At 67.7% G+C, this 21,234-nt stretch overlaps 2 protein-coding genes across 2 annotated transcripts in view; one reads left to right on the top strand and one right to left on the bottom strand.

The window, feature by feature from the left end:
• RYR1 (ryanodine receptor 1) overlaps positions 1-1,565 on the top strand; it is a 123,555-nt gene extending 121,990 nt beyond the window's left edge. The window contains 4 exon segments of the mRNA XM_075015975.1: positions 31-95; positions 307-407; positions 668-719; positions 974-1,565. Coding sequence (XP_074872076.1) covers positions 31-95; positions 307-407; positions 668-719; positions 974-1,069 — 314 coding nt within the window. The 3' untranslated portion in view covers positions 1,070-1,565.
• A 406-nt stretch (positions 1,566-1,971) lies between these two features.
• The window catches only part of MAP4K1 (mitogen-activated protein kinase kinase kinase kinase 1), a 41,925-nt gene continuing 22,662 nt past the window's right edge, over positions 1,972-21,234 (bottom strand). Inside the window, exons 5-32 of the mRNA XM_075015973.1 lie at positions 20,587-20,642; positions 20,404-20,451; positions 19,879-19,921; positions 19,549-19,621; positions 18,397-18,528; positions 16,192-16,254; positions 15,602-15,683; positions 15,389-15,505; positions 14,904-14,982; positions 14,006-14,061; positions 11,634-11,698; positions 10,736-10,780; positions 10,424-10,447; positions 10,034-10,082; positions 9,427-9,616; positions 7,057-7,133; positions 6,783-6,867; positions 6,384-6,460; positions 6,039-6,099; positions 5,529-5,634; positions 5,180-5,238; positions 4,985-5,088; positions 3,602-3,779; positions 3,334-3,402; positions 3,079-3,168; positions 2,709-2,779; positions 2,512-2,567; positions 1,972-2,181 (exon numbers count right to left, since the gene is read on the bottom strand). Coding sequence (XP_074872074.1) covers positions 2,118-2,181; positions 2,512-2,567; positions 2,709-2,779; positions 3,079-3,168; positions 3,334-3,402; positions 3,602-3,779; positions 4,985-5,088; positions 5,180-5,238; positions 5,529-5,634; positions 6,039-6,099; positions 6,384-6,460; positions 6,783-6,867; positions 7,057-7,133; positions 9,427-9,616; positions 10,034-10,082; positions 10,424-10,447; positions 10,736-10,780; positions 11,634-11,698; positions 14,006-14,061; positions 14,904-14,982; positions 15,389-15,505; positions 15,602-15,683; positions 16,192-16,254; positions 18,397-18,528; positions 19,549-19,621; positions 19,879-19,921; positions 20,404-20,451; positions 20,587-20,642 — 2,219 coding nt within the window. The 3' untranslated portion in view covers positions 1,972-2,117. The remainder of the gene's footprint in view (positions 2,182-2,511; positions 2,568-2,708; positions 2,780-3,078; positions 3,169-3,333; positions 3,403-3,601; positions 3,780-4,984; positions 5,089-5,179; positions 5,239-5,528; positions 5,635-6,038; positions 6,100-6,383; positions 6,461-6,782; positions 6,868-7,056; positions 7,134-9,426; positions 9,617-10,033; positions 10,083-10,423; positions 10,448-10,735; positions 10,781-11,633; positions 11,699-14,005; positions 14,062-14,903; positions 14,983-15,388; positions 15,506-15,601; positions 15,684-16,191; positions 16,255-18,396; positions 18,529-19,548; positions 19,622-19,878; positions 19,922-20,403; positions 20,452-20,586; positions 20,643-21,234) is intronic.

Genomic DNA, 21,234 nt, shown 5'->3' with positions numbered 1-21,234 from the left:
GACAGGAGGGGCCCCTGGCTCTGTGCCCAGGTCTGATCATTGACGCCTTTGGGGAGCTGCGCGACCAGCAGGAGCAGGTGAAGGAGGATATGGAGGTGAGTGACCGCCCCCCCCCCCCCCCCCCCGCAGGCTCCCACACCTGAGCACCCACACGCGTGTCTAGGGCAGGCGCCTGCCCCTCCCCCCCGCCCGAGCTGCCTGGCTGGGCTGGGCTGTCCTGCCCCAGCCCTTAGTGTGGGGTCCCTGCTTGGGGGCGGGGGGGGGGTAGGACTCCTGGGTTCTCACCCCTCCCTCCCACCCCGCCAGACCAAGTGCTTCATCTGCGGCATCGGCAGTGACTATTTCGACACGACGCCGCACGGCTTCGAGAGCCACACCCTGGAGGAGCACAACCTGGCCAACTACATGTGAGTCAGGGGCTGCGCCGGGGCCGGCGGGGGGGGGGGGGGGGGGCGGGGCCAAGGACAGGCGAGTGACGGGTGGGGCCAGTTGCATTTGAGAGGGCGGGGTCATCCCCGTGTGAGTGACAGCCCCCCCCCCCCCCCCGCACCCGGCAGAGCTGCCTGGGGCACTTGCTGGGTGTGACGCTAAGGGGGCCAATGGGGGGGGGCAGGTCTCCACGCCGAGCCCCGGAGGTCTGACCCCCGCCCCCCCTCCACTTCCTCAGGTTTTTCCTCATGTACCTCATCAACAAGGACGAGACGGAGCACACGGGCCAGGTGACAACCCGGGGGGGCAGGGGAGCTGGGGTCTGCCCCACGGGGGAGGGGATACGGGCCCGGGAGCGGGGGCTGGCTCTGCCCCACGGGGGGAGGGGATACGGGCTGGGGGGGCCCTGGCTCTGTCCCATGGGGGAGGGGGTTATAGGACGGAGGGCCCAGGGAAGAAGTGGGGTCCAGCCAAGGGTGCCACCCTCTGCCTTGTGGGTGCCTGTTCCCACCCCCGCCCCTAACTCCCCCTGCTGCCCCCACAGGAGTCCTACGTCTGGAAGATGTACCAGGAGCGCTGCTGGGATTTCTTCCCTGCCGGCGACTGCTTCCGCAAGCAGTACGAAGACCAGCTGGGCTAGACCTGCCCCCCCCCCGCCCTCCCCGGCAGGGACCCCAGTCCCCGTGGGGGGCAGGAAGGGGCTGAGCCAGGCCAGGCCCGGCTGGATGCTTGGGTGGCATTACTGCTGCCCCCGCCAGCGCTAGGGGGGGCAAAGGGGTCACAGGCTGGGCAGGTGCTGACACCCTGTGGCCCAGGGTGGTCCCTGCCGATTTCCAGCTGCGGGTGCTCGGGGGCCCCACTCCAAGTGCCTTTCCACAGCTGCCCCTGGGCGCGGGGGCTGTTCTCCCCTAAGATGCTGCTGCAGGTGCAGGTCTCTGGCAATAGACGAGGGCGCCATGGGGCTGAGCCGTGGGGCAGCTCAGGCCATGCACAGAGGCTGTACCCCCCTACCCCGAGTGCAGGGCCGGGTTGGGGTTGGGGGGCCCAGAGCCCAGGGCTGCTGTGCGCGGCGGTGGCCATGGCCCAGGGCTGCACCCGCCTCCCCCTTCCCGAGCAATAAACGACGGGTGTGTGGCTGCTGCAGCACCCCGACCCTTCTTCCGGGGGCAGGGTTACCCCCAGCTGCTACCATGCCCGGACGCCTGGGTTCTGTTGCTGGCCCCTGGAACAGGGTGGGGGACCCGGACGCCTGGGTTCCGTTGCTGGCCACTGGAACAGGGTGGGGGGGTCCAGACACCTGGGTTCCGTCGCTGGTGTAATTTCACAACTCACAGCCTCCCCCTACCTGGCTCTACCCCTGAGTGCAGTGTCCCAGGCAACCTGGGGGGGGGGCAGGGCAGCTGCTGGAGGGGGGGCATCTGGCCTGCCCCCACCACAGGGCTGGGGGTTGGGGTTGCCCCCTTTATCCGGGGGTGGGGGATAAACCAGCCACATCTGCATTGTCCTACTTTGTTGGTACAAATAATTACACGGGGTGACCTGGTGGCTCCCCCGGCCGTGCGCTACCCCCACCAGTGCGGCCTGGGCGCGGTTCTGGGGCGCAGCCCATGTGGCCAGCCCCGCGGTGGGGGGGGGACAGTCTCTCGCCAAAAGCAGCTCTGGGGGCTCCAAGCCCCTTGGGTTGCCGGTCACTCCTGGATGTACAGGTTGCTGGGAGTGTCTGTGGTGGTGCGCGTTTCCAGGACGACCGTGCTGCGGGGAGGGCAGAGTGGGGTCAGGCAGCAGACACCCCCAAACTTCCTCAGACATCCCTCAGCCCCCTCCACACCCTCATGGGCCAGTGCCCCAAATGGCCGCGCCCCTGGGCCAGTTCCCACAACTTGCTGGGGCACCAGGGAGAGGGGCAGAACCCCTAACCTCGGGTGTAGCGGGGAAAGGGACGAGGGGTGCGGAGGGGAGGGGAGGGAGGGACCCTCCAGTGAGTGCTGGGGGGTAGGGTGCGAGGGGCAGGACCGTGACCTGGGCTGGGGGAGGGGAGGGGCAGGACTGGCACGGGGCGGGGGTGGGGGGGGTTATTCCTACCTGTGGGTGCCCAGCAGGCGGAAAATGCAGTGTTGGTCTCGCAGCTCCTTGATCAGCTGCAAGAGAGACGCCATGGGGCTGGAAGCGCTGCCACCCCCCCAGCCCCCCCCAGCCAGCAGACACCCCCTTCGCCCCAGGGGAGGCCAAGAACCCCCAGCTGTGCGGGGAGTGGGGGGGGGGCGCCCCGGGGGACTCACCTGTGCCGAGGCGAAGTGCCACACCTGTACGCCATGGCGCCAGAAGGCCTGCAGGCAGTTCTGCCCCAGCGCTGCGGGAGAGGGGAGCCAGCTCAGCCTGCAGCACCCCCAGAGCCCCTTCCCCTCCCGCCAGCCTGCCCCGCCCCCCCCCCCCCCCCGATGGCCAGACATGCAACCACCGGGATGGGCGGGGGCGCTGGTTACCCAGGGACCCCCTTGTCCAGCACGGAAATGCAGCCAGCTCGGGGGTGGAGCTGCTCGTGGGGGGGACCCCTCACTGAGACGCAGCCGCCAGCCTCCCCAGCACCGCTGTCCTGCACCCGGCCCGGGGGGGGGGGGCAGTAGCGGCCCCTCCCCCACAAACACCCACCTACAGCCTCCACGGCGACGTCAAAGGTGCTGTCGGGGGCCGGCAGCCTCCGCACCAGGGCGCCCTGCAGGGTGACGATGTTCACGCTCCCTGGGACACAGAGCGAGGGGCGGGGTCAGCGTCTGGAGCTCCTCCCCCCGTACCCCCCCCCCGCCTGCCCCTCCCCCGCCCCAAGGCACAGGGCCTGTTCCCCCTCCCCAGCCTCCTCCCATGTCCATGGGCCCCTGCCCCAGCCGGGTGCCCCCCCCCACTTACTGTCCAGCAGAACCAGCACCGTCTTGTCGTCTATCTGGGTCACCTGGACCGGCCCGGGGCACGAGCTCTCTGCAAAGAGACCAGGCCAGGCTGAGCTGGGGGGGGATGGGAGGGCGGCACAGTGCCCCACCCCCACTGTCCCCCTTGCCAAACCTGTCGCTCTCAGGTCGGGGTTGTCCCCCTCCCCCTGCCGGCACATGGCCACCTCATCAGTGCCCCCGGCACAGCCCCCCTCCATCGCAGCCCCAGGCCGGCCCGCGCGCCTTACCGGTGCCGCTGTGGGTGAACCAGGAGGTGAGGGAGTTGAGGTTGATGGTGTGGAAGTGGACAGGCCGGGCGGGCGAGGGCTCCCGGCTCACCCCAATGCACACGGAGGGGTACTCCTCGCCCGGCGCCACCAGCATCTCGAACACCGGCAGTGGCGTGGGCAGTGGGAAGTCAAAGTGCTGGGGGGGCAGACGCCCGGTGAGCGGGGCTGGGTTGTGCCCAGGCAAGGCCAAGCCCCGCCCCCTGCCATGCTCGTCCCCCCCCCGCCAGCACCTCACCCGCCACCCCCTGCTCCCATCCCCCACAGCCCCTCACCCACCACCCTCATCCCCCCAGCCCCTCCCCCGCCACCCCCTGCTCCCATCCCCCACAGCCCCTCACCCACCACCCTCATCCCCCCCAGCCCCTCCCCCGCCACCCCCTGCTCCCATCCCCCACAGCCCCTCACCCACCACCCTCATCCCCCCAGCCCCTTACCCGCCAGCCCCTGCTCCCATCCCCCACAGCCCCTCACCCACCACCCTCATCCCCCCCAGCCCCTCACCCTCCACCCCCTGCTCCCATCCCCCACAGCCCCTCACCCACCACCCTCATCCCCCCCAGCCCCTCACCCGCCACCCGCTGCTCCCATCTCCCACAGCTCCTCACCCACCACCCTCATCCCCCCACAGCCCCTCGCCCGCCACCCCCTGCTCCCATCTCCCACAGCCCCTCACCCACCACCCTCATCCCCCCAGCCCCTGCTCCCATCCCCCACAGCCCCTCACCCACCACCCTCATCCCCCCAGCCCCTTACCCGCCAGCCCCTGCTCCCATCCCCCCCAGCCCCTCACCCACCACCCTCATCCCCCCCAGCCCCTCACCCGCCACCCCCTGCTCCCATCTCCCACAGCTCCTCACCCACCACCCTCATCCCCCCAGCCCCTCACCCGCCACCCCCTGCTCCCATCTCCCACAGCTCCTCACCCACCACCCTCATCCCCCCAGCCCCCCCCCAGCCCCTCACCCACCACCCTCATCCCCCCCCAGCCCCTCACCCACCACCCTCATCCCCCCCAGCCCCTCACCCGCCACCCCCTGCTCCCATCTCCCACAGCTCCTCACCCACCACCCTCATCCCCCCACAGCCCCTCACCCGCCACCCCCTGCTCCCATCCCCCACAGCCCCTCACCCACCCCCTAACTCCCCACAGCCCCTCACCCGCTACCCCCTGCTCCCATCCCCCCCAGCCCCTCACCCACCACCCTCATCCCCCCATCGCCCCTCACCTGCCACCCCCCCTTCTCCCTCCCCTCACACCCCATCCACTCCCCCACCACCCCTTCCCCACACCTCCCCCACTGCACCCGGCCCCACAGAACTGCCCCTCTGGGGGCAACCTACTTTCACTAGCATGAACTTCTGCATGGGTTGGTACCACTGCAGCAGGACCACGCTGCTCTCCAGTGCCCCGCACAGGTAGTGGCAGCCGCTGTGCGTGTGCCGGGCTGTGGGGACAGTGCGGGGGGGCGGTCAGGCTCCCGGGGGGCCGGTGGGCGGGGCTGGGGAGGGGGCTCGGCAGGGAGCGGGGGGACTTACCCACGCAGCAGGCCCGGCAGCCCTTGGTGTCGGGGATCTTGGTGGAGGTGGCGTTTCTCCTGCACAGGGGAGCGGCTGGCTGAGCCGGGCAGGCGGGACTCTGCACGCTGCTGTCTGCCCATAGACAGCCCCCCAGGGAGCCCAGCCCTGCCCCCCCGCCAGCCCCCCAACCCCTGCCACCCCCTCCCCCGGCTGTCTGCTGCCCCCCAGCCAGCCTGCCAGCCCCCCAACCCCTGCCACCCCCTCCCTCCGCCATCCCCGCCAGCCCCTCTCCACAAGAATGTTCCCCCTGCTCTACAGACAGGCCCCCCCACCCCAGCTAGCCCCCATGGGGGGTGTTTGGCAGTACCTGGGGAGCAGGCGGTGGGGGGTGATGTGCACACCGGGTCGCTGGTCCCTCTTGCTCTGCTCGTACAGGCTGGGCAGATTGTGGGAGTACAGCTGGGGGGTCTTCCCTGCAAGGGTAGGGGGTCACCTGGGACTGGGCTTCTAGGAAAGAGCCGCCCCGCCCCTCGCTCTGCCAGGGCCCCTCCCGACCCGCAGCCCTGCCCAGCCCAGCCCTGGGCCCCCCAGCTCTGCTGGTGCCCATCACTCCCGACCCGCAGCCCTGCCCAGCCCAGCCCTGTGCCCCCCAGCTCTGCTGGTGCCCATCACTCCCGACCCGCAGCCCTGCCCAGCCCAGCCCTGTGCCCCCCAGCTCTGCTGGTGCCCATCACTCCCGACCCGCAGCCCAGCCCAGCCCAGCCCTTGGTCTCCTTCCTGCTGCCCATCCCACCCTGCAGCTGTGTCAGAGCTGCCCCAGATGGTGCGGACAGGCCCCACTGGCCCCAGGCTCCACCCCCTGCCCCCTGGCGCTCACCTGAGATGGACATGAGCACGTTGCCGATGGAGTAGACCCATGAGGTGCGGCTGTGGTAGAGCTGCCAGAGAAGGGACGGTCAGCGCCTCTGCTTGGCCACAGCCAGGGGGCGCCAGTGAGCCCTGCCCCATAGCGGGCCCTGCTGGCCTGCCCTCTGCTGCCCTCCCCAGCCCCATAGCAGGCCCTGCACCCCCACTCTACTGCTCTCCTCCTGCTCTCCCCTCCCCACCCCATGGGGCATGCTGGCACTCCCTGCCCCCCACTGCGGCCATACAGTTCTATGCCCTGCCTCCTCCCGCCCCAGAGGTTCACTGTCTACCTGCCCCCTCCCCCCCCGGCTCTCACCAGCTCCAGCGTGGCCTCCGGCTCGCTGCGGTTCAGGGTGAAGATCCCCTCCTCGGCCCCCAGGATCAGGTGTGGGTCTGAACGGGGGGGGGAGGGGAGGGAGATGAGGGCCGTGTGGGAGAAGGATGCTGGGGGGGTGGTCACAAGGCCAGGATGGTCCTGACGTGGGGTGGGCGGGGAGGGATCCTGGCACTGGGATACCCCATGCCCTGCACCCACCGTGGGGCTGCCCACACCCTGCCGCCCCCTATCTCGGCAACTCCCACCCCCCACCTGCCCGTGCCAGGGACCTCCCATCCCCCACTTGCCTCCCTGGGGCCCCAACCCCACCACCTGCCCCTGCCAGGGACCTCCCATCCCCCACTTGCCTCCCTGGGCTCCCCCACACCTGGCCCCTACCTTGGGTGCTGGGGTTGGTCCAGGTGGCTGCGGCAGTGATGCGCAATGGGCAGCCGTTAAAGACCTTCTTGAAGAGAGATCCATCCTGCAGGGCAGAGCAGCGACTCAGCCCCAGCCCCCAAATGCCCCCCGCCCGGGATCCTGCCCACCCCACCCCTGGGCTGCTGGGCTGGGAGAAAGGGCCAAGCTGGGGCCACCCCACCCCCCGTCCCACAGGCGCCAGGGCCACCCCCACCCCCTGCCCAGGTGAAGTCGAGTGCTGGGGGGGGCTCACCTGTCTCTGTTTCCTTTCTGTCTTAGGCGGGAGGCTGGGAGGCTCCTCGCTCGGCGGTCCGGGCCACAGGGTGGGGTCTGGGGGGTGGGACACGGAGCAGAGGGCTCAAGCCTGGCCCCCAAACCCTGGAGAAGGGCAGCTGTGACAGGCCTCAGCCCCCTTCCTCGTAGCCCCCTCCCCCATCGCCCCCCCACTCCCGACTCCCAGCCCCTCCCCCCATCACTCTGCCCCCCCACCCCACCCCACTGACATTGGTGGCGCAGAACATGCCCATGCCTGCACCCAGCAGCCCGGGCTGCCCCTGGCTCGTGCCAGGAGGGCGGCTGGAAAGCTGGGGCATCACTGACGCTCGGTGTACCAGCTGGCTCTGGCGCTGCAGGCGCCAAAGGGCTCCGAGCCAGGCGACGCCCGACGCGCCAGGGCCCAGCCCTTGGCAGACGCTGAGCCCCAGTGGCGGCCGCGCCACCCAGCACGCAGGCAACAGCAGCGCTCCCAGACTTGCCACAGCCCTGCCCGCTTGCCAGGCGCCGGCGTAGCCGGGCCCCTCCCCGGGTGAGTGAGGGGCAGGGGCGAACGGGGCCCTGCAGCGCCTCCTGCTTTGGCCTCGTTCCAGCTCAGTGCTCCAGAAGCATCTCCTGCAGGAGGGGCCCCAGCCCAGCAGGAGGGGCCCTAGAGCCTTTTAGGCCAGCAGCCGCAGCCATCTGCTGCAGCCGGCACCAGGAGCTTTGTGATGGGGTGTGAACGTGGGGGTGGGGCTGAACGTTGGGGGGGTGAACATAGGGGGGACATGGGGGGGTGAATGTGGGGGGCTGAACGTGGGGTGGACATGGGGGGTGAATGTGGGGGGGAAGGTGAGATGAGTGTGGGGGGCATGGGGGTGAATGTGGGGGGGACATGGGGGTGAATGTGGGGGGGAAGGTGAGGTGCATGTGGGGGTCATGGGGGTGAGCATTGGGGGCATGGGGGTTAATGTGGGGGGGCTGAACATGGGGGGGACATGGGGGTGATTGGGGGGAGGTGTGCGTGGGGGGGACATGGGGAGTGAATGTGGGGGGGAAGGTGAGGTGCATGTGGGGGTCATGGGGGTGAGCGTCGGGGGCATGGGGGGTGAATGTGGGGGGGCTGAACGTGGGGGGGACATGGGGGTGAATGGGGGGAGGTGTGCGTGGGGGGTGAGCGTCGGGGGCATGGGGGGTGAATGTGGGGGGGACATGGGGGCGTGAACGTGGGGGGGCGAGCATGGGGGGGACGTGGGGGGGGCGTGAGAATGGCCTTTTTATCCCTTGTTGCTCTCCCCCTTGTTGGTCAGTTGTTGGGGCGTCGTTTGGACCCCGTCGGCTGGTTGGTTCTGGGGCCGGGCCCGGCTTGCTCTTGTGTGTCAGGTCTGCGTGGACGTGGCTGGGCCTTTGGGGAGGGAGCAGCTGGGGGCTTTGCCGGGGTTGTTTTTCACATCTCCGTGCTGCATGCGGAGGGCTCTGGCGGCAGCTTGGGGAGCTGGAGCGCGCGAGGGGTTTGCGTGTGTGACGGGGCTGGCCGGGGGGGCAGAGAGTTGCACCGTGTGAGGGGTTGGGTGGCTGCGAGGAGGGGCCCCAGGCGAGGGCTGTGCATAGCCCTGGGTTCAGCAGTCTGCCCAGGTTTGGCTCTCGCAGCTGTGCCTGGAGAGGCCGCCAGTACTACACCCTCTCACTCCCACCCCGCGGCCCCCGAGCAGGAGCCCTGTTGGAGCAGGAATGGGGCGCTTCCTTTCACCATGTTACAGGGGAGCCGATGGGAGTCTGACAGTTCTGCAGGACTAGGACATGTGCCTCAGTTTCCCTGGGCACCGAACCAATGGCTAGTGGTGGGGAAACAGTGTGACTCTTGTGGGGGCTGCTCCAGCCACCCCCTGTAACCCAGGGTTGGGGCTGGGAGCGGTGTGGGGGGCACCAAATGTCTCTGGCCCCAGAAGCCAGGCAAAGGCCAGGGAGAGCAACGCGTGTGCTGGGGGCCAGGCAGCTGGCGGGGGTCAGTCTCTGCTGGCTGGTGGCGCAGGGCTGGGCCCGGGGCTCCCTGCCCCCATGCTGGACTTGTCAGCGTGGTGCCGTTTCAGCCAGCTCCGCTCTAGCTGGGCCCTGGTCAACCAACAACCCCCTCTACCCGCTGGCTGGGTCACGGCTGAGGCAGCTCAGACTCCATGAGGTGCAGGGCCCTGCGGGGGGACTCGCTGCAGGGCGCACAGGGCACAGGGAGGCTGAGCTCAGACCCAGCGGGGTGCAGGGCCCTTGGGTGGAGGGACTCGCTGTGGGGTGCACAGGGCAGGGAGAAGGTGCAGGGCCCTTCGGGGCGACTGGGGGGAGAAGCAGCTCTGGAACGGGGCTCCAGGACACTCACCTGAGCTGGCGGAGAGGTGGGAGCGGCGGGGGGCAGCATGCTGGGTGGCAGGAAGGGGCCGGCTCCCCACAGGCCCACTGGCACATCGCACCAGGGAGACCGGGGTGCTGGGGCGCTGCAGGTGCTGCCCCCTGGCCTGGGGCCATGTCTCCTCGGCGGGGGCCTCATCTGACGGGTTCCGGAGCTTGGGCTGCAGACGGGAACTCAGGAGAATGAGGGGGGCTGACGGGGGCACCGAGCTGTCCAAGAAGGGCAGATGGAGGAGCACCGGGCTTGGGGGGGCTGACGGAGGGGCACCTGGGGGCCTAACAGGGGGCACTGGGCTAGGGGGTTGATGGGGGGGCACTGGGCTGAGGGGGGCTGACGGGGGGCACCGGGCTGGCCGGGAGGGCTGATGGGGGGCACCAGGCTGGGCGGGGGCTGACAGGTGGGGTATTGGGCTGGCCGAGAAAGGCAGACGGGGGAGCACTGGGCTGGGGGCTGATGGAGGGGCACCTGGGGGGCTGACAGGGCACTAGGGAGCAGTGAGCTGGCTGAGGGCAGGGGCTGGGTGCCCATTCTCCAGCCCTGGTGTTCCCTGACACACCGCCCCCGAGTGGGCACTCACCTTGGGGGGCAGCGGGGGCGGCACGTCAGCGTCACTCGGCAGCGAGGCCCTGGGGCGGAGAACAGGGCTCAGCTCAGGGTCCCCCCAGGACTTCCACACCGCCGCACCTCCCCCACCCCAGCACAGGGAGCCCCCTCCCCCCAGGTGGCCCCAGCCCCATGTCCTAGCCAGCCCCCACCTGCTGGGGCCACACCCCCACCTGGGAACCCCTGAGACCGGAGAATGATCCCCAGGCCCCGGAACCCGCCCCAGCTGGGGTCTCTTGGGGGCAGGCTGGGCCGGTGGCTGGCCGGGGGGCAGGTGGTGTCAGTAGGGGGCACGTGGTCCTGGGGGCTAGGAGGGGCAACAGAGCCCCCAGCCCCACACCCCAGCCCAGGGCGCGGCACGTACCTGGCTGGGTCACAGCTGCTGGGGCTGCGAGACGGGACCGAGGGCGAAAAAGAAATCGTGAGGCGCTGACCTGACCCCCCCGCCCGCCCACAGGGTCCCCAGGGGATGGGGGTGGGGCTGAGTTGCCAGCCTGGGAGGGGGACAGGGCCTTGGGAGGATGGGCCAGAGCTGCTGGCCAAGGGGGGAGTGGGGCAGGGCCCCACAGTAGCCAGCTCCACACAGACATGGCCGCCCACATGAGATGTCTCTCTCCCTGATCCCTGGGGGTTGCTGAGCCCCGGGGAAGCCCCATGCAGGGGAGGAGGCACCTACATGTCCACGTCGTCATAGTCGTTGTCCGAGTCCAACACGTCAATCCTGCAAATGAGCCACAGCTTGAGTCTGAGGCCGGCCAGTGGCCCCAGGCCGGTCCGACTCCCCCAACCCCCCTGCAGGGCCCCGGGCCGGTCCGACTCCCCCAACCCCCTGCAGGACCCCCGGCCGGTCCGACTCCCCCAACCCCCTGCAGGACCCCCCGGGCTGGTCCGACTCCCCCAACCCCCCTGCAGGGCCCCGGGCCGGTCCGACTCCCCCAACCCCCTGCAGGACCCCCCGGGCTGGTCCGACTCCCCGAACCCCCCCGCAGGGCCCCTGGCCGGTCCGACTCCCCCAACCCCCCCGCAGGGCCCCTGGCCGGTCCGACTCCCCCAACCCCCCTGCAGGGCCCCCGGCCGGTCCGACTCCCCCAACCCCCCTGCAGGGCCCCCGGCCGGTCCGACTCCCCGAACCCCCTGCAGGACCCCCCGGGCTGGTCCGACTCCCCGAACCCCCCCGCAGGGCCCCCGGCCGGTCCGACTCCCCCAACCCCCCTGCAGGGCCCCGGGCCGGTCCAACTCCCCCAACCCCCCCGCAGGGCCCCTGGCCGGTCCGACTCCCCCAACCCCCCTGCAGGGCCCCCGGCCGGTCCGACTCCCCCAACCCCCCTGCAGGGCCCCGGGCCGGTCCAACTCCCCTAACCCCCCTGCAGGGCCCCCGGCCGGTCCGACTCCCCCAACCCCCCCGCAGGGCCCCTGGCCGGTCCGACTCCCCCAACCCCCCACAGGGCCCCCAGGCTGGTCCAACTCCCCGCCAAGTACACCCCAGCCAGGCCCCTGGGCAGACCCCTCCCCCCAGTGGGGCCCAGGCTGATCATCCCCGGGGGGGGCGAGTCTCAGCAGGCCCTGGGCATTACCTGGAGCTGCCCATGGAGCCGGGGGTGCTGCTGCTGGTGCTGTAGCTGATGTCCAAGCTGATCTCCTGGGCGTGGGGAGACAGGGAGGGTGGGGTGAAGGCAGGGCAGGGCCTGAGCAGCCAGGGCGGATTCACACGCCCCCCCCCCAGCACATGGCCCCCATGCCTGGGCAATCAGGTCACAAGCCAGCACATCCATGGGCATCCTGCACCCAGCTCCCTGCACCCAGCACCAGCTCCCTGCACCCAGCACCAGCCCCTACACCCAGCACCAGCTCCCTGCATCCAGCACTCACCTCCCTGCACCCAGTACTCAGCTCCCTGCACCCAGCACCAGCTCCCTGCACCCAGCACCAGCTCCCTGCACCCAGCACCAGCTCCCTGCACCCAGCACTCACCTCCCTGCATCCAGCCCCAGCTCCCTGCACCCAGCACCAGCTCCCTGCACCCAGCACTTAGCTCCCTGCATCCAGCACCAGCCCCTGCACCCAGCACCAGCTCCCTGCACCCAGCACCAGCTCCCTGCACCCAGCACTTAGCTCCCTGCACCCAGCACTTAGCTCCCTGCATCCAGCACCAGCTCCCTACACCCAGCACTCAGCTCCCTGCACCCAGCACTTAGCTCCCCGCATCCAGCACCAGCCCCTACACCCAGCACTCACCTCCCTGCATCCAGCCCCAGCCCCCTACACCCAGCACCAGCTCCCTGCACCCAGCACTTAGCTCCCTGCATCCAGCACTCAGCTCCCTGCACCCAGCACTCACCTCCTTGCATCCAGCACCAGCTCCCTGCACCCAGCACCAGCTCCCTGCATCCAGCACCAGCCCCTACACCCAGCACTCACCTCCCTGCATCCAGCACCAGCCCCCTGCATCCAGCACCAGCCCCCTACACCCAGCACTCAGCTCCCTGATCCAGCACCAACCCCCTGCACCCAGCACTCACCTCCCTGCACCCAGCACCAGCTCCCTACACCCAGCACTCACCTCCCTGCATCCAGCCCCAGCCCCCTACACCCAGCACTCAGCTCCCTACACCCAGCACTCACCTCCTTGCATCCAGCACCAGCCCCCTACACCCAGCACTCAGCTCCCCGCATCCAGCACCAGGCCCTACACTCAGCACTCAGCTCCCTGCATCCAGCACCAGCCCCTACACCCAGCACTCACCTCCCTGCATCCAGCACCAGCCCCCTGCATCCAGCACCAGCCCCCTACACCCAGCACTCAGCTCCCTGATCCAGCACCAACCCCCTGCACCCAGCACTCACCTCCCTGCACCCAGCACCAGCTCCCTACACCCAGCACTCAGCTCCCTGCATCCAGCCCCAGCCCCCTACACCCAGCACTCAGCTCCCTGCACCCTGCACCAGCTCCCTACACCCAGCACTCAGCTCCCTGCATCCAGCACCAGCCCCCTACACCCAGCACTCAGCTCCCTGCATCCAGCACCAACCCCCTGCACCAAACACTCAGCTCCCTGCATCCAGCACCAACCCCCTGCACTCACCTCCCTGCATCCAGCACCAGCCCCCTACACCCAGCACTCAGCTCCCTGCATCCAGCACCAACCCCCTGCACCAAACACTCAGCCCCCTGCATCCAGCACCCCGACTCGTGTGCCCAGCCCCCTCTGCTCTGCTCCCTGCACCAGCCCCATGTGCCCAGTGCTGGGGGCTGGTCACACGGGTGTGCTCTGTCCAAGGGCTGGGCAGGGGGGACTGGCATGTGAGAGGGGGCTGTGCACAGAACAATCCCTTGCTGGTGCCACTTCCCCTGGAGGGGCTGGGGTGAGGCAGTGGGGTGGGTGAGGATTTCACCCCCAGGTTAGGTTGTGTGTGTTTCCTACGGCCCTGCAGTAACCCAGCGGGCGTGCCTCAGTTTCCCTCGGCACAGCACCAGCGTATAGTTGATGGGAGTTTCCCTATGATGATTTCTCCCACCCACACACTTGGCCTCCAGCCAGATGTGACCCAGGCCCGCAGGTAACACCTTTCGTCCCGGGAAACAGGACAAAGTTGGGTGCAGGGGCCTGGCTGGTTTGCACAGGAACTGGGCAGTTGAATGGGGACGGGCTGGGCTGGCTGGAGAGGGAGGATGGAGGCCAGGGCCCCGGCTCAGGGACCCCCTCCAGGCCCTGCTCCCCCACAGGGACAGGACTGACAGTTTCTGGCTCCTGGGCTGACAAGTCAGTTCCACGCTGCGTCCCTGTGGCCTAATCCCCCTCCCATTGTCCCCGTGGAGCGAGAGTCACCTCTGCCTGCGGATGGGGGCCAGGCCTGGGGACCGCCCCCCACGCTGGGGAGGGCGAAGTCAGAGGGGCTGGAGCTGCAGGAGATGGAGGGGCTGGGGGGGAGCCGAAGCGGCACCTACCACTTGGCACGGGGGGGCCGGTTCCTTGCTGTGGGGTCTAATCTTGATGGGATGCACTGGAACGAGAGGCAGCTGAGACCAGTCACATGGGGCCCGCTCCTGACACCAACCACAGGTCTGCTGGCATGCAGCCCCTCCCTGTCCCCCGGGAACCTGCCGGAGGGACCCCCAGCCCCCCCTCCCCCCAGCACAGCAGGGTCCCAGCAAGGGCCATGGCAGGGTCCAAGTGGCGGGAGAGGGCACAGCAGGGGCCCAGTGCCAGTCAGGTGCGGGAGGGGCACCACAGGGATCCCAGGAAGGGGCATGGCAGGGTTCCCAGTTGGGGGAGGGAAGGATTTTGGCAGGGGTCCCAGTAGGGGTACAGGAGGGGCACAGAGGGGTCCCGGGGAAGCAGGGCTAAGGCAGGGGTCCCGGGGGGGATGGGAGGGGCACAGAGGGGTCCCGGGGAAGCGGGGCTAAGGCAGGGGTCCCGGGGGGGATGGGAGGGGCACAGAGGGGTCCCGGGGAAGCGGGGCTAAGGCAGGGGTCCCGGGTGGGGTGGGAGGGGCACAGAGGGGTCCCAGGGGGGATGGGAGGGGCACAGAGGGGTCCTGGGGAAGCGGGGCTAAGGCAGGGGTCCTGGGAGGGATGGGAGGGGCACAGAGGGGTCCCGGGGAAGTGGGGCTAAGGCAGGGGTCCCAGGGGGGATGGGAGGGGCACAGAGGGGTCCCAGGGGGGATGGAAGGGGCACAGAGGGGTACCGGGGAAGCGGGGCTAAGGCAGGGGTCCCAGGGGGGTGGGAGGGGCACAGAGGGGGCCCAGGGAAGCGGGGCTAAGGCAGGGGTCCCGGGGGGGTGGGAGGGGCACAGAGGGGGCCCAGGGAAGCGGGGCTAAGGCAGGGGTCCCCGCAGGCACGTACAGCTGATGTCCGAATTGCTGCGTTCAACGGGGGTGTGCCGGTGTGTGGAGTGGATCCGCCGGGGCACCGGGGGTGGCAGCTGGGAAGAGAGGGCACCGGGGTTCAGGGGGATCTAAGCAACAATCATTTGGGGGGGAGGTGTGGGTGGGGGAGGATGAGAGTGAGGGGGTGTCTGGGGGACAGACATGGAGCGTGACAGGATGGGGGGTTCAGGGGGAATCCAGGGTCAGCAATGGAGGGGGTGTGGGGGGACAGGCGGGAGGGTTGGGGGATCCGGGGGGGACCAATGGGGGGACAGGCAGGAGGGGGGTGGGAAGACCAGGCTTGGGGGCGACCCAGGGGAAGTTGTGAGTTGGAGAATCGGGGGCAGGAACTGGGGGGCGGTGCCGGGGGGCCACAGCCCCTCACACCCGCTCGCTCCGGGCCTGGTCCTAAGGCTGGGGTGAGGGCTGCCCGGGAGCCACGTGCCCCCCCGCCCCCCTCACCTCGGCCTCCTCCTCCTCCGGCTCGCAGCAGCGCGGCAGCTTGTCCGGGTTGCGCAGCTTGTCCAGCAGCTCCAGCGTCAGACTCCGGCTCAGGCCAGGCTGGGCCACGAACTGGTGCTGGAGAGGGAGGGAGGGCGGTCGGGGGTGAGGTGAGCAGCCAGGGAGCCGCGGGGTGGGCAGCTCGTGGGCCCGGCCTGCTTCCCCCGTACTCACGCTCAGCATCTTGGTGGCTCCCGGCCTCTTCTTCGGGTTCTTGGTCAGCGTCACCTTCACAAAGTTGTGGAAGGCTGGAGTCCTGTGGCGGGGGGGGCGGTTTCAGGCACAACGAGGCCGGGAGGTCAGCCTCAGAGAGGGCCCAGCCCCCGCTGTCACAGAGGGGAAACTGAGGCACACAGTGGCGCCCCAGGTCACACAGCAAAGCTGTGGCAGAGTCAGGGACAGAACCTGGGAATCCTGGCACCTGGCCCCATCCTGCTCTAACCACCAGACTCTGCTACCTTCCCAGAGCGACGGGGGAGTCCTGGCTCCCAGCCCCCACCAGCCCACAGCAGATCCCGGGGTCCCTGGCTTTCAACAGCTCCAGCCTCTCCCCAGCCTCAGCTGCATTGGGCCACGGGAGAGCAGCAGACGATGGGGCACAGGTGAGACCTGGGCAACCCCCTCCTCAGAGCTGGGCAGCAGAGGGGCGCATGGGCCTGGGCAGGTGCCCCCGGTGCAGTGGGGGGTGAACACTCAGCTCCGATGCCGTGGGGGGCCAGGCCAGCACTGCGGGGGGTGCAAGGCGGCGGGGAGGCTCCACTCACCACTTGGCCTTGTCCTTCAGCTTGGGTGGCTGGTAGCCGCTCTTGGACATCAGGAACAGCACCCTGCAGGGACACAAGCCGGCACAAGGGGCCGTTAACCGGCAGGACTCCCTGCTGCAGGTGGGAGCCAGCCAGGCACAGGCTCCAGGGCCCCGGTTCCAGGCAGGGTCAGGAAGGGGGTGGCACCAAGGCAGGAGGTAGCAGAAGCAGCCATCTCTGGAGCCAGGAGGCCAGGCAGATGGACTCCGACGTGCTGAGGCCCAGGGTGGATAAGAACAGCCAGACTGGGTCAGACCAAAGGTCGTGTCCTGTCCACCGGCAGAGGCCAATGCCAGCGTGAACTGAACAGGGAATCAAGTGATCCCTCCCTGTCATCCCTTTCCAGCCTCTGGCAGCGACGATGGCCCCATTCCTACCCAGCCTGGCTAATACCCCGTGATGGGCCTAACACCCAGGAATTTATCTCCTTCGTCAAGTCCTGCTCTTTGCAAGATCCTCTAGCGAGGAGTTCCACAGGCCGATGCGGCATGAAGGAGAACTTCCTTTGGTTAGTTTTATACCTGCTGCCCATTCCCGTCACTGGTGACCCCTCGTTCTAGTGTCATGGGAACAAGTAAATCACTTTTCCCTATTAACTCTCCGCAACCGTCATCGTTTTATAGACCTCGCTCACATCCCTGCTAGGTCTCCCCTCGTCTAAGCTGACAAGCCCCTGACTTTTAATCTCTCCTCAGCCGGCAGCTCTTCCACCAGCCCAGGCATTTTCGTTGCCCTTTTCAGAACCTTTTCCAATGCCGAGGTATCTTCTTTGAGAGGAGGCGGCCACATCTGCATGCTGTGTTCAAACTGTGGGCGTCCCAGGGAGTTATAAAGAGGCAATGAAAGAGTCCATGTCTTAGGGGGCATCTACACTTGCATTCCTCTTTCGAAAGAGGTATGCAAATGAGGTGTAAATTTGCATATTTTGTACATCATTTGCATATTCAGCACCTCATTAGAATGCCAGCAGCCGCATCACTTCGAAATTGCAGCGGCTCGTCCAGAAGGGGCTCCTTTTCGAAAGGACCCCGGCTGCTTCGAAATCCCCTTGTTCCTATCTGCTGTCAGGAATAAGGGGATTTCGAAGTTGGTGAGGTGCTTTCGAAAAGGAGCCCCGTCTGGACGAGCCGCAGCCATTTCGAAGGGCTGCGGCTGCCGGCATTTCCAATGAGGCGCTGAATACGTATTTCAGCACTTCATTTGCATGGCCATTTCGAAGTTTTGGGCTAGTGTAGACACAGCCTGGCTTTCTTTTTTTGAAAGATGCTCTTTTGAAATTAGAATATGCAAATGACGGGACCAAATATGCAAATTTATACCTCATTTGCATTTTCGATTTACCTCATTTGCATACCTCTTTCGAAAGAGGAATGCAAGTGTGGACGCACCCGATCCCTTTTTAAATGACTCCTCACACTGTTTGCTTTGTTGATGGCTGCTGCATATTGAGTGGCTGTTTCCAGAGAACTATCCCGGATGTCTCCAGGAGCCCTCCAGTGGTCAGAGTGAGATTAGAGCCCGTCACTGCGTCCGTACAGGTGGGATTATTTCTTCCTAGGCGCATTACTTTACGTTTATCGACATGGCATTTCCTTCGCCGTTCCATCGCCCAATCGCGTCGTTTTGTGGGACCTTCTGAAGCTCTTCACAGTCTGCTTTGCTCTTAATTATCTCCAGGAGTTTAGTACCCAAAGCAACGGGGGGCAGATCAGGGCTGGACAGACGGACCCCTTATACCTCCTCCTCCGCCCCAGGCAGCTGAAAGCGAAACTCCCAGCTGGGGCCGGCAGCAGGGGAGAGCCCCGAGCAGGGGCAGGATGCAGCCGCCGCATGAAAGGGCAGCCCACGGGCACTGCGCCGTGCGTGCGGGGGCACCGAGCCGCTGACGCGCTCTGAGCTTGTCTGGGCTTCCCAGATAAACCCCGGCCCACCCCCACACGCAGCCAGAGAGGAAACCACTCAGGCTGTGCAGGGCGGGGGCCAGCTCCCTCCTCAGCAGCCTCTGGGCGGGGCCCTCTGTACGCTCAGCTCCCAGCTAAAACCCGGACTCCCGGGTCCCTCATCTCTGCTCGATTGCCCCCCTGCTGCCCCCTCCCCTGCCGGCCAAGCCCGCCCCAGGCAGGGATCCCAGGCCCCGGGCAGGACGCAGGGGCGCCAGGGGCTCACCGCAGCGGGTGGACGTCAAACATGGGGGGCTGCAGCTCGGCCAGCTCCACCGCCGTGATGCCCACCGACCAGATGTCGCACAGCTCATTGTAACCGCCCTTCAGCTCCACCGCCGCCACCTCGGGCGCCATCCTGGTGTGGGGCAAAGGGGGCAGGGGATGGGCAGAGGTCTTCTATCGCCCCCCTTCGTCCAGTCCCACCCCCCCGGCTGAGCCCGCACTGCCCCGGGTGCCCACAGACACCACCAGACAGGGCACACGCAGGCCTGCACACACCAGGGCACACCCCCTTCATACACACAGGCCTCCCACAGCAGCACTCACTGGGGAACACACCTGCCCTGCGTGCACCCAGGCACACACACACTCTGCATACACCTGGGCGCACACGCCCTGCGCTCACACTACCCCTCACAGCACACACCTGGGGCACACACAGCACTGCCCCTCACACACACCCCCCACGGCACACACCTGTACACACAGCCCTCCCACAGCACACACCTCCGACACACCGCCCTCCCTCACACCCAGCATACACCTAGGACATGAAAGTGCTCTGCACACACCTGAGCACACCCTGCACACACACAGCACTGCCCCAACAAACACACATGCACACACACCCTGCACACACACAGCACTGCCCCAACAAACACACATGCACACACACCCCCACGGCACACCCTGCACACACACAGCACTGCCCCAACAAACACACATGCACACACACCCTGCACACACACAGCACTGCCCCAACACACACACACACAGCACACCCTGCACACACACAGCACTGCCCCAACACACACACACACCCTGCACACACACAGCACTGCCTCAACACACACACACACACACACACACACCTCACACACACACAGCACTGCCCCAACACACACGCACACAGAGCACACCCTGCACTGCCCCTCACGCACATCCCCCCCGGGAAACACACAGCACTGTGCCTCACACACACACACACACACACACAGAGGCACGCACGCGCCTGGGGCACACCCTTCCCTCGCACAGCACTGCCCACGCGCGCATGGCACACATGTGGGCCGGAGCTGGGGCCCTCGGCGGGACCGTGAGCCGTTCCCCCTTGCAAGGCGCCCATGCAGAGCCGTGCCCGCCCGCCCGCCAGTACCAGTACGGGGTGCCGATGAAAGACATCCTGCGGGCAAAGGTGGCAGTGATCTGCGCTGAGATCCCAAAGTCCGCTGGGGGAGGAGAGGAAAAGCTCTGCTTAGCCTTGGCAGGGTGTCAGACTCTGCACCCCAAACCCTGGCTGCCCCCGCCCCCGGGTCCCTCAGCCCCACACCCCACCGCAGCTAACCTGCACCCCCCAACCCTGCCCCATGGATTTCCTCCCACAGCTGTGCCGAGGCCTGGCTCACAGGGAGAAGCCTGCAGGGGTGCGTGTGTTGTGGGGGAGGCCGGAGCCTGTCCGGCCCGTGGCTCCGGGCCCCTCACTCACCGAGCTTCACTTCCCCGCTCTCGTTGATGAGGATGTTGGCTCCCTGCAGGGGCAAGGAAGAGAAGAGGCTGGAGAATGGCCGGGCCTGTGGAGATGTGGGGCTGGGCTTTTGTGGCAGGGGCTGGAGCGCGCATGAGTGGGACGATGGCCCCAGGCACTGCAGGAGAGGGAGCGGCTGGGGACGAAAGTCGTGGCCAGGCCCCAGCTGGGGTGACCCATGAGGCTACACTGGGGTAGGTGGGGCTGGACAGGGTAACCTGCTGTCAGCGCCACCAGCCTCCAGGTGGCCTCTTCCGGGTCCCTCTGGCCCAGCTGCGAGCTCCGCCAGCCCCCGACTCAGGGACTTGCCACCCATCTGCCCTGCCACAGGCTCCATCAGCCACAAGTCGTGCCAGCGCCAGGGTACCACAGCCAGCCCAGGACTCTGCAGCTGCTTCCCTCTGCAGAGCTCCATCCCCGAGGAGGTCAGCGAGTCCCAGCCTTCTCGGCCGCACTGCCTGACCAGTCCAGCCAGAAGCTCCTTACCTTGATGTCTCTGTGGATCTTGCCTTGGTTGTGGAGGTAAGACAGACCCTGAAAGCACACAGGAGATTAGGCCAGCACGGCTGGCCCCCAGTCAGACCCCAGTGGCGGCGGGGCCTACCCCGTGGGAAGGATGCTGAGCAGCCCCAACTTTGAGACCAGTGTGAAGGGACTGCCCACACTCACCTGCAGCGTTTCTCGGCAGACATAGGCGATTTGCTGCTCTGACAGGGGGCCTGCGACTACAATGGAAAATGGATGTGGTTTATTATTAGATGTGTTATGGTAGCGCCCAAGTGCCCCACTGAAGGCCATCACACTAAGCACTGCTCAGAACCAAGATGAGATCAGACCCATGCCGTGCCAGACGCTGTCCAGACCAAGATTAGAACCTGTTGGGCCGGGTGCCCCCAGACACACAGTGACCAAGATCAGGGCCCCGTCGGGCCGGGCGCCCCAGACGCACAGCGACCGAGATCAGGGCCCCATCGGGCCGGGCTCCCCCAGACACACAGCGACCCAGATGAGGGCCCCATCGGGCCAGGCGCCCTCAGACACACAGTGACCAAGATCAGGGCCCCATTGGGCCGGGTGCCCCCAGACACACAGCGACCGAGATCAGGGCCCCATCGGGCCGGGCTCCCCCAGACACACAGCGACCGAGATCAGGGCCCCATCAGGCCAGGCGCCCTCAGACACACAGTGACCAAGATCAGGGCCCCATTGGGCCGGGTGCCCCCAGACACACAGTGACCGAGATCAGGGCCCCATTGGGCCGGGTGCCCCCAGACACACAGTGACCGAGATCAGGGCCCGTCGGGCCGGGCACCCCCA

This window comes from Carettochelys insculpta, chromosome 22, assembly GCF_033958435.1.
Source record: "Carettochelys insculpta isolate YL-2023 chromosome 22, ASM3395843v1, whole genome shotgun sequence".
Classification (NCBI taxonomy): Eukaryota; Metazoa; Chordata; order Testudines; family Carettochelyidae; genus Carettochelys; species Carettochelys insculpta.
The sequence above is the reverse complement of the archived record's forward strand: the minus strand, read 5'-3'. Positions and strand labels throughout refer to the sequence as shown.